The 12568-nt window shown below is 38.8% G+C and overlaps 1 protein-coding gene across 3 annotated transcripts in view; it reads left to right on the top strand.

Annotated features, from left to right (window-relative positions):
- Window positions 1–12568, top strand: part of SGCZ (sarcoglycan zeta) — an 895164-nt gene that overhangs the window by 854460 nt on the left and 28136 nt on the right. For 2 of the 3 annotated variants that reach the window (XM_029226514.1, XM_029226515.1), the window contains one exon: window positions 6755–6877. The exons of the other annotated variant lie outside the window; for it this stretch is intronic. In XM_029226514.1, the coding sequence (XP_029082347.1) occupies window positions 6755–6877 (123 nt within the window). The remainder of the gene's footprint in view (window positions 1–6754; window positions 6878–12568) is intronic. 3 annotated transcript variants of the gene reach the window in all.

Genomic DNA, 12568 nt, shown 5'->3' with positions numbered 1-12568 from the left:
TTTTTCAAAACTTAGAGCAAAAATCAGGAGAGCATTTGAGTCACGTGCTTGTGTATGGATTAACTGCTTTGGCCTGAGAGAATAAAATCCTATGAGAACTGAACCACTTCTAGAGAAAGAGTTGGCCTCACGTGCCCCCATGGACTGACCATGGGGAGTGTATTGTCAGGAAAAAGTCTGTGGAGCAATGGCATAAAAAAGATCTTTACTCCAACAGCAATCAGGGAATTGTAAATTTAAACCATAGTGGCATACCTTTTAACATGCAGATTGGTAAAAATTAAAGTCTTTTAACGTTCAGTGTTTGCAATGATGTGGAGTTACAGGAACACTCATACTTTCTCCATAGGAATGTAAATCAATACAACCAGTTTGGAAAGCAAGTTTTATTATTTGGTAAAATTAAAGTACACACTCTGCTGTCCAGCCATCCCACACCCAAGTAAAAGCCCTAGAACACGTTTGCCCAAGTGTAGAAGGATCCTTACACAAAAACATTTATAGCATAATTGTTACAGATTCTGATATCCTAGAAACAACCTAAAAGATTTTCAATGGAAAATGGATCACTAATTTGTGGTATATCTGTATGATAGAATATCACAGTGAAGGTGAATAAACCAGAGCTACAATTCAACAAAATAAATCTAGTCACTGAAAAATACAAATGATATAAAATGGTGTGTCTGTGCATGTGTGTGTGTGTATCTTGTGCAAAACATGCAAAAATAAGAAAAATGTTTGATGGATACATACATAAGTGGTAAGGTTATAAAATGGGAGTGATAAGGACTCATTTGGGGACATTGCTGACATCTGGAGCTCCCTGAGGATGAAGGGACATATGATTAAGGAAAGGTTACACTGAAATGTTCACCTATTTTGGAAATAGTAGATATGTATTCAGTGGGGTGGTGGGTAACATTATTTATATAATTATTATATGCATAAGTTTTTCATAACTTTTTAGAAAAGGATGACGGTGAGCAATAGTGTGTGATTGCAGGGATAGTATAGATGGACAAGGAAGTGATACACAAGGCTCAAAAGTACAAATGGTGGAGAGTCATGGAATTCATTTCAACTTAAAAACACACTTTAATTGAGGAATATTGTGCACAGGCATCGGTCTAGACACAGGACTGTAGGGAGTCCCAGGTAGGGCTACAAAGGTGAATATAGCCTCAGAGTTAATATAACTACCTTATTTGCTGATGGAAGAATGGCTGCTCCTCCAGTTCCAAAACAGAAGGCAGTTCCTGAGGGTAGGGGGAAAGAAACAAAGACTGATCTCTGGCAAGATGCCATGAGGATCGCAGATCCCCAAGGCTCAATAGCCCTTCTTCTGAGACAAGCTTCCCAGCCTGGCCCTGGGGACCTTCCCTTTATTCTGCTGCTTCTTCTCCTCTTGTCCCCCGTACACTCAGAGTGCACTTTCCACATGCAAGATTTTAATGACACACATCGTGTAACATAAAATAAACCTCAGGCTTATTTACACTTATATTTCATGAAAGCAGCTTACTTTGTTTCAAACTTGGTTTGGTTTTTTTCCTGACCCATGATAATTCTAAATCAGCAAATTCAGAACACTGAATTTAGTTGACTGTATTGAATCTTGTTTTTGTTTTTCTTGTGGGAATTTCTAATCTTTTAATAATGCTCTTCTTTAAGACCTTGAAAATATTGACAGACATACAAAATTAGAGTTATATAGGAAGAAAGGATTCATCCTGCTATGCTTGAGGAAAACACACCAGACATATCCATTTTGATCTTTGCCTTGTTTTCTTTTTATTGAAGAAAACTTTCCAGTTCATGTCTTTGACTGATTTAACATAGAAGATGCAAAGCCAGTGCATAATTAACGGAGCCTCTCTACTTGTCTGCAAAACATGCATTTGGACACTAAATATGACTGTAAGAAATGTGAACCTTCCAAAAAGGGCAGTGGAGCCATCTCTGAGGGAAATAAGAAATTAACATTGTTGTTGTTTTATTTGTTTGCTTTTAAAGAATCTATACAGAACATTAAATGGACTAGAGAAAATATTAGGATATGTATTGAACACTTCAATCCTTTTAAAAAACCTATTATTTTGCTTACATATTTTCTTTTTTTCCTGCCAGTTCTCTTTTCTTGTTCTTTTTTAAGTTGAAGTATAGCTAATTTACAATATTATGTTAGTTTCAGGTGTACAGCATAGTGTTTCAGTATTTTTACAGATTATAGTTTATTGAAAGTTGTTACAAGATAATGACTATGATTCCCTGTGCTGTACAATAATACATCCTTGTTGCATGTCTATTTTATACATAGTAGTTTGTATCTCTTAATCCCATATGTCTATCTTGCCCCATTTCCCTCTCCACTCTGGTAACCACTAGTTTGCTTTCTATATCTGTGAGTCTGTTTCTGTTTTGCTACATACATTCCTTTGTTTTATTTTTTAGATTCCACATATAAGTGATATCATACAGTATTTGTCTTTCTCTGTCTGACTTATTTCACTAAGCGTAATATTTCCTAGGTCCATTCACATTGTTGCAAATGGCAGAATTTCATTATTTTTTATGGCTGGGTAATATCCCACATCTTCTTTGTCCAATCGTCCATTGATGGACACTTAGGTTGTTCCATAATATTTTGGCAATTGTAAGTAATGCTGCTATGAACCTTGAGGTGCATGTATCTTTTCAAATTAGTGTTCTTGGTGTTTTGGGATATATACCCAGTAGTGGAATTGCTTGGTCATATGGCAGTCCTAGTTTTAGTTTTTTGAGAAACCTCCATACTGTTTTCCACAGTGGCTGCACCAGTTTACATTCCCACCAACAGTATACAGATGGCCAACAGGCACATGAAAATACGCTCAGCATCGCCAGAGTGTTTGCCTGGCTCGGTCTGGGGCACACGCGGAGGTGGTCATGGGAAACCCAGCAGCTCCAGAGCAGTCCTCTCTCTGCCCTCTCAGTCCTGCCTCGAGGGCGACCCAGTGAGCACACTCCTCACCATCAGAGTCCAGCCTTCCCACAGCCCTCCTGCCTGTCCCAGAGGTCCTCCAACCAGCCAAGGCAGCTGGTCTTCCCCACATAGGACCCCAGGACCCAGGCACCCAGTCTGTGGCTCTCACCTCTCACTCCCCAGTGTGCTCACCTTTGTATTCTCCCTTTCCTCTGAGTCTCCTCCCGGGGAGCACAGGTCCCAAACGGATCCTTTTCTCCCCTTCCTGCGCAATTATGTGTGGATCTTTCTCACAGCCTTGGTTGTAAAGGAGTCCTTCTGCCAGTTTCCAGTTAGTTTTCAGTGAGAAATTTTCCACATGTAGATGTATTTTTGATATGTTAGTGGGGGGAGGTGAACTCCACATCCTCTTGCTCTGCCATCTGGATCAATCTCCCTCTTTTCTTGCTCTATACCTAATCGTTCTTTGATTTTTGAAGTTGCTGACATGAACTTCTCAGAGATATTCTGAAAGAAGCACTTAGTCTTGATACTTTAGTTAGCAGTTTGGTGTTTAAGATGACTAATAAAATATAGAGCTTCCAGGATAACTTGTCTCCCATGATCTATTTGCTAAGGAGTCAGAGCTCTTTACCCAGAGACATTCAGACATATTGCTTTCCTGCAACTCTGGAGGCATCTTTGATTGAGATAAGGTTAAACTGGACATCACTGCCCCTCTGAACAACTGGCTCCTAAGGTGATCTAGCCTAGACAATATGAGATGCTAACTTGAAACCTGAAACACAGAATAAGACAACACAAAGCACGTTAGGATATAATAAATTCAGTTCCATATATATAGCCTAATATATTTATTTTAAACATAAATATTCACAACAATGCAATATATGTCCAATTACATATATTAAGTGCTTTCCATTTGCAGAAAAGTAACATACAGAAGCACAATACATTCAAAATTATTTTCTGACTTAAAATATTTACTTATTATCAATGCATTGCTAATTGCTTGCAATTTTGCCTTCTGTACTTATACTAATATGTTGAATAGAGTGTAGTCTGCTGTGTTAATTTATATATCTATTTTTCAGTTGGATGAGTCTTTATCCATTTATTTACGGCCTAGATGCATCTCTTCTATTCCAGGTGCATAAATGTTTTCTAATCTGCTTATTTTCTTTTGCTTATTTAAATGCAATGAATTAAGATTTCAACTTACTTTGCCACATCCAGACACTTAACTTATATTTCTAATAGTTTCTGTGACTTATAGTATAGCATTTTTATGTTAATAAATTGTCTCCCATATAACAACATTAAGTATTATGCCAAGAAAAGTCTTGCTGCTGTGTGTGTGTATATAGTGTGTAGGTATGTATGTATCTGTAAGCACAGAGATCTATATACTTCAATGTCATTAAAGTCAGTGATCTATTTTGTGGATCAATTCACCCAGTAATTAAATATATTTGAAGGAAGCAAGGTAGTGTACATGTTAAGTTTTACGTGTATAGTATCTGTAATATCTTTTTGGCAGTTCATATTTAAGGTATGCCTCAGTGCCCTGAAGATAGATTGAAACACAGAAGCCTCAAAACTCAGAAATCACTTTTATCAACACATGTGGCCTCAAACATGGCTTTTTGAACATCATCCATTTGAGTTATTATGGTTCAAAGATTAAAAGCTCAATACAGGAAAGTTAGGCCATGATGAGAAGAAAACAAAATCAACTGAACACAGGCTGCTGAAATAATGTTTGCAAGATCAAATGCAATGACTGTGACCAGGAACGATAGGTCTTCCATGGTTTCTCCAATATTACCATTAAATCCCATAAGGAAAGTTATTTGCTTAAAAAAACAGACTTTAAAATACAATTTATGCTGTTTTGAACTTGATAGCTTGCATGGTTAACACCATTTTTAAGTATTTAACATTGTTCTCATTGGAGGTTTTCACATTTTCTTTGTGGACCTGAAAACATATATGTAGTTTCAGAATATAAGAAAAATTTCTGGTTTTCAGAGAAATTGTCCCACATATTACCAGTTTGGAATAATGTCTTCCTCTTATTAAGTACTCCTCAGGAGCTATGATGATGGGGAGGTGTAAGTTACTAAAGTGTAAGTACTAAAACCCATGGACTAGGGTTGAGAGTAGGGCTGAGGTGGGGTTGAGAGTAGGGCTGAGGTGGGGTTGAGGACTAAGGAAATGGGAAGAAAGTTAAGTCTTGCACTCATTCACCTCTACAACATTCTCCTACTAAAAGCCTACTAGAAACTAGACACAGTTTTAAATTTAGAGGGTATTTTGGAATACAAATATAATCTCCTGTTTTGAATTCCTGGGGGTCATATAGCTAACAAAAAATGGTAGTACATTGTCTTACTCCATTTGGATTGCTGTAACAAAATACCATAGACTGGGTGGCTGAAACAACAGATTTTTATTTCTCACAGTTGTGGAGGCTGGAAGTCCAAGATCAAGGTGTCAGCAAATCCAGTGTATGGTGAGAGGCTGCTTCCTGGCTTACAGACAGCCAGCTTCTCCCTGTGTCCTCACTCCATAGACTGCATAGAGAGAGAAAGCAAACTTATTTGTGTCTTTTTATAAGGGCACCAATCCCATTCAGGAGGGCTCCATTCTCATGACCTAATTACCTTCCAAAGACCCCATATCCTAACACCATCACATTATGAATTAGGATTTCAACATATGAATTTAGGGCATACACAAATATTCAGTCCATAGCATATGTAGAGAGAAATGAAAAGAAATATGCACAAAGGGTGCTATGCCCAGGTCCCTGAGTGGACCACATTGTACTTGCCAGGAGTTTCTGATGTAGATAGCAGCAGAGGGATGTTCCAGATCTTAACAGGAGGGGAAGATACAGATCCATATGCCAAATGCATTATGCCAAAAGAAAGAAATCACTGTTATGGAAATAGCAGTTCCTCAGCCCCTGACCAGTTTGATCTTCTTGCTGAAGCTCTGCTCACTCTCAAATTAATTATGTTTTCCACATATGGGAGCTGGCTTTGTGGATTGTGGATGAATCAATGTGCAAAATTGTCCAATAAATTGAAAATAGATTTCAATTGCATGATGTAATTGTATTTCTTTAAAATATTTTAATAAAGAAAATTATTGATTAGAAGATACATTGGAGAACACTAAATATATATGTTATGTATGTATATATAGATATACATTTGCAATATTGAATCTAAAATGGATTCACATTCAGTAGTAATAAAGAGTGAACAAATTGCAGTATTAAATCTATGAAGTGTAGAGTAACTAAAGGTTCACAACTGAATAATGCTTTATAAGTACCTTGTGATGTAGCAAGTATGGGCACTATTGTCTACTTGCAGAGAGAGAACACGAGAATCCTTCAGTCCACAAGTCCTTATTAAGCATCCAGCACATGCCAGGTAAAATGCCAAGTCTTCAGGCTGCCACCAAGAACAAAGCAGACATTGTCTCCCTTGTGTATATGCAAAGATTTTCTAACTGGCTAAACCCACACAGACCTTGTCAGGACTATGTCAGGATTTAGAGGTCAGATGTGTACCCAACCAACCTAGCCCAGCAATACCTTACCAAATTAGATAGCCTCCTGAAAAGGATGGTAATTTTAAAATATTAATTTAGGTATAAAACATACTGTAGAGATTAAATAATATATGTATTTCTCTTCTTTTTTTAAAAAAAAAAATACATGTTAATGGTTTCCTGGATACCAGATTCATTTTTAAACCTTTCCTCTGACCATAGGAGCTGATGCTGTGGAAGCTCAGTGTAAAAGATTTGAAGTGAGAGCCAGTGAAGATGGCAGGGTGCTGTTTTCTGCAGATGAAGATGGGATTACCATTGGGGCTGAAAAGCTGAAAGTTACAGGTACTGTAGATGGAGGTCTTGGAACATTGTTTACTTCTTGAAAGAATACGCAACTGAACCAGAAACTACTTTTTTATATCTATGGTCCCCACGCCTGAAATTGAGTCTTGCATAATATCATGATATCACATCATTTGATTTTCCATTAGTCATAAACAGAAAGCTCTGGTCATGGTTGCAGAAGACACTATAAATATTAGCCTTAATGATATAAAAGCAAAGCTGCACGTCTCAGGCAGGGTTAGGTGGAGGAAACTGAGTGTGGATGGTGGAAGAAAAGGTGGGGTGCAAACAATGATTAAAGATTACTCAAGGTGATAGATAAATCCAATTTAGAGGTGTTGCTTAACAGTAAAAGATATGCAAAAGAAGAACTAAAATATCAACTTTAGAATGAAGTAAGGGGAATGTTATAAGTAAATTAAATTCCTGTTCTTTAGGGCTCATAATTATCTTCAAAAGTATATAAATCAAGAAATAGTGCTAATCACCTATTACTGAGACATTATTAAAGTCATTATTCTAATATTAGGGCCATTAGTGTCAACCACCAACTGAAATGAAAAAGTAGCAACAAGAACAAAATAACAGAAAGTTAAAAGCATGATTGGGAATGGAGAAGAATTTTATTAATACTATTTTAAGCATTTTGAGTACAATCTCTTTTGAATAATTTGATTTACAACCACAACACATATTATTTTGATAAAATGTTTTTAAAAGACAAAGAGGCCTATATTAAAAAAATTAAATATGTTTGGCTTAGCATTTCCCAAATTTGAGTTTGGGGACAGTTCATGGGATATCTATCATATCTAGGTAGAACAGAGCCTGTGGGCCATGTGAGAGCAGTTTGCATGGTAAATGACCTCAGCTCTTGGGCTGTTTGGGTTAAATTCTGCCTCCACCATTCAATAATTTGAGTAAATCTATTTTCCTTCATCTAAATGATTTTTTCCTTCATCTATTTTCCTTCATCTAAATGATTGAAATGATAGTGCGCACATGCCTGTGTGTGCATGTGTGTTTTTAGAATGTTTTGGGCACATAATGAAGACATTGTAAAGGTTAGCTTTTTGTTTTTATTAATAAAGATGATATTGCCAATATCCCAGACACCAGGGTCTGCGTGGATTTCAAGAAAGATACACTATTAAACAGCAATGAAATTCAACAAAGGTTGTAGAATGGGGATCTTCACTGGGCATCTCTGGTCTGGCTCACAATCTACCACCACCATCCTTATTGTCCCCGAGGGCCTCCTTTTTTTCTTTCGTGAGTTTTCTGATGAGTAGCTGGAGACTGCACCATTGGGTTAGTGTTTGGGCTGGTTCCCAGGACTGCCCATCAGCCTCATTTCTCTTTCTTTCTTAAGACTCCTTAAAAAGGTCAGGAGTAAACATGTACATGGGATAAACATTGGCCTTCCTAAGTCTTGAGTTGGCAGTCAGGGAGCCAAAAAAATTTTTTTAATTAAAAAGTCATGAGGAGAGCTTCCCTGGTCGTGCAGTGGTTAAGAATCCACCTGCCAGTGCAGGGGACACGGGTTCAAGCCCTGGTCCGGGAAGATCCCACATGCTGCAGAGCAACTAAGCCCGTGCACCACAACTACTGAGCCTGCACCCTAGAGCCCCTGAGCCACAACTACTGAGCCCGCGTGCCACAACTACGGAAGCCCGTGCACCCAGAGCCCATGCTCCGCAACAAGAGAAGCCACCACAATGAGAAGGCCGCATGCCACAACAAAGAGTAGCCCCTGCTCGCTGCAACTAGAGAAAGCCTGCGTGCAGCAACAAAGACGCAACACAGCCAAAAATAAATAAATAGATAAAATAAATTTATTTTTAAAAAATCATGAGGATTTTCCTTGGCAAAGAGCACAAACAAATCAGAAAGGACATTGACTTTAGGGCCCTTGATGCTAATGTCTGAGTTGCTAGTTGGTGAGACAGTCAGGAACCAGAGTAAAAACGCACTCAGAGGGATTGGGCAGATGTGATTTTAATATTTAACAATCTTTAAACCTTGGTAGTGCCTGCAGTTATCAGCTTTGATACCAAAATAATCCTCATAGCTTTTAGGATATTACACACATAACCAAAAATTATTTCATCCATTTCAGATATTTGCATTGGGTACTTTGTATTCATAAGTGAAGGGTAGTTCTGGAGCTCTTGACGGCTTTTATGATCTCATGGAATTCTAACTTTCTCTGATCTTTATATTACCTTGATTTTTCTGATAACTATTTTAGTGAAGTACTGTCTTCACAAAATTAGACCCAATAACTAGTTTTTATAATTTTTCTTGGAGGTAGATGGATACTCACATTTATTTCCTCTTTTTCTTGGTAGCCTGGTTGCCATCTTTGAATTGTTAATTGGACTATTAAGTCAGAGGAAAAAGTGTTCCCTAAAAAACCTAAGGACTTTTTGCTTTTCAGTTAACTGTCTTAGGGCAGTCATCTCTGCTGACCTATTATTCATTCTTTCTCTCTTTCTCCCCTTTGTATGTGTGTGATGTATGCATGGTATATTGTATGATGTATAGATGGATAAATACATATATCTCACTCTAGCTCTGTTTTTCCATTTCTTTCTCTGTCTCAAACATATACACACAGCTTTGAGTTTTTCATAATACTTTTGTTTAATCTATATTTTCCAATTATCTCAAAAAAATAATCAGTTTTACAATATGTTTATGTATCATATGACTCCAGAAGATCCTAAATAATAAACTAATACAATTTTGAGTTCATAATTATAGAATCCAGGCAGATTTTTGTAAAGGATGGAAGCATCACACAGGAGGGAATAATGAGAGTGTCTATAACAAGTAACCCTGGCTTTTAACCTGATGCGGGTATGCAAGGGCCACATCTTTCATAAATAATGCTAAGTTAGGGAATACTTTATTTTTATTTTTTAAATAAATTTATTTATCTATTTATTTCTTTATTTTTGGCTGCCTTGGGTCTTTGTTGCTGTGCATGGGCTTTCTCTAGTTGTGGTGAGCGGGGGCTACTCTTCATTGTGGCACACAGGCCTCTCATTGCGGTGGCTTCTCTTGCTGTGGAGCACGGGCTCTAGGCACGCAGGCTTCAGTAGCTGTGGCACACAGGCTCAGTAGTTGTGGCTCGCAGGCTCAGTAGTTATGGCACATGGGCTTAATTGCTCAGCGGCATGTGGGATCTTCCCGGACCAGGGCTCAAACCCGTGTTCCCTGCATCGGCAGGTGGATTCTCAACCACAGCGCCACCAGGGAAGTCCTAGGGGAGTACTTTAATATGATTAAGATTCCCCTCAGTATCCAGTCACACTTCTGTTTCTCACAGAAGAACCCAGATAGACCCACAGACAAAGACACAAACATACACAGAGCGAGCCTCTGACTCTTCTTATAAGGTCACTAATCCTATAATGAGCATCCCGCCATCTCCCTCATCTAAATCTGATTTTCTCCCAAAGGCTCTGTCTGCAAATACCATTACACTGGGAGAGATAGCCACCACACATTTATTTTGAAGAGACAAAATTCAGTCCATAGCAATATGGTAAATTATTTTATTAAATATGGAAAAAATGAAGTATATAATATTAACTTTCAAACAACCCAATCCAAAAATGGGCAGAAGACCTAAACAGACATTTCTCCAAAGAATATATACAGATTGCCAACAAACACATGAAAGGATGCTCAACATCACTAATCATTAAAGAAATGCAGTTCAAAACTACGATGAGGTATCACCTCACACCAGTCAGAATGGCCATCGTCAAAAAATCTACAAAAAATAAATGCTGGAGAAGGTGTGGGGAAAAGGGAACCCTCTTGCACTGTTGGTGGGAATGTATACTGATACAGCCACTATGGAGAACAGTATGGAGGTCCCTTAAAAAACTAAAAATAGAACTACCATATGACCCAGCAATCCCACTACTGGGCATATACCCTGAGAAAACCATAATTCAAAAAGAGTCATGTACCACAATGTTCATTGCAGCTCTATTTACAATAGCCAGGACATGGAAGCAACCTAAGTGTCCAACGACAGATGAATGGATAAAGATGTGGTAGGGCTTCCCTGGTGGCTCAGTGGTTGAGAGTCCACCTGCCAATGCAGGGGACACCGGTTCATGTCCCGGTCCGGGAGGATCCCACATGCCGCGGAGCGGCTGGGCCCGTGAGCCATGGCCGCTGAGCCTGCGCGTCCGGAGCCTGTGCTTCGCAACGGGAGAGGCCACAACAGTGAGAGGCCCGCATACCACAAAAAAAAAAAAAAAAAAAGATGTGGTATACATATACAATTGAATATTACTCAGCCATAAGAAGAAACGAAATTGATTTATTTGTAATCAGGTGGATGGACCTAGAATCTCTCATGCGGAGTGAAGTAAGTCAGAAAGAGAAAAACAAATACTGTATGCTAACACATATATATGGAATCTAAAAAAAAAAAAAGGTTCTGAAGAACCTAGGGGCAGGACAGGAATAAAGACGCAGATGTAGCGAATGGACTTGAGGACACGGGGAGGGGGAAGGGTAAGCTGAGAGGAAGTGAGAGAGTGGCATTTACATATATACACTATCAAATGTAAAGCAGATAGCTAGTAGGAAGCAGCAGGGAGATCAGCTGGGATAGCAGCCGGGATAGCACAGGGAGATCAGCTCTGTGCTTTGTGACCACCTAGAGGGGTGGGATAGGGAGGGTGGGAGGGAGACACAAGGGGAAGGAGATATGGGGATATTCATATACTATAGCTCATTCACTTTGTTATACAGCAGAAACTAACACAACATTGTAAAGCAATTATACTCCAATAAAGATGTTAAAGAAGTAATGCTACCTAACCTCTTGTGAGTAGAAAACAAACACAGATAAATGAGCTCTCTTTGTTTCCCTATTGGCACACAATGAATTACATGGCAGGTGATAACATAAAATTCACAGGAGCATGTGGAACAATAAGAGGTTAAAATAAAAAAAACTCATAGGAACAAAAGGATGGAAGGGAGTTTGTTTCGGCATTAGCAAGTGCTTTCTTCCTAGCTGTTTCCCAACTGGTCTCTATCTATGAATGCCACATTATCCTGTTATTGGAGGATAGACTTTTTGATACTTGCATTTTTCACCTCAATGTTTATAAAACGATTATTACTAAAAGAGTGGAAACATATTTTAAGGCAGGTTGCCAAATGAAAATTCCAAATTATGACTTTGTCCACAGCTGCACAGACACTCAGAAAATGACAGGTTAAACTCTGATGTTTCATTTATTTTTTTAAAATATTTTTTGATGTGAACCTTTTTTTTTTTTTTTTTGCGGTACGCAGGCCTCTCACTGTTGTGGCCTCTCCCGTTGCGTAGCACAGGCCCCGGACGCACAGGCTCAGCGGCCATGGCTCACGGGCCCAGCCGCTTTGCGGCACGTGGGATCTTCCCGGACCGGGGCACGAACCCGTGTCCCCTGCATCGGCAGGTGGACTCTCAACCACTGCGCCACCAGGGAAGCCCGATGTGAACCATTTTTGAAGCCTTTATTGTTTGTTACAATATTGCTTCTATGTTATGTTTTGGTTTTTTGACCCCTAAGCATGGGGGATCGTTAGCTCCCCGATCAGGGATCAAACCCGCACCCCCCTGCATTGAAAGAGCAGAATCTTAACCACTGGACCGCCAGGGAAGTG

The sequence above is a fragment of the Monodon monoceros genome, unplaced genomic scaffold (genome assembly GCF_005190385.1).
Source record: "Monodon monoceros isolate NGI ecotype Baffin Bay Population unplaced genomic scaffold, NGI_Narwhal_1 Super_Scaffold_17, whole genome shotgun sequence".
Classification (NCBI taxonomy): domain Eukaryota; kingdom Metazoa; phylum Chordata; class Mammalia; order Artiodactyla; family Monodontidae; genus Monodon; species Monodon monoceros.
This window is presented reverse-complemented; position numbering and strand designations above follow the sequence as displayed.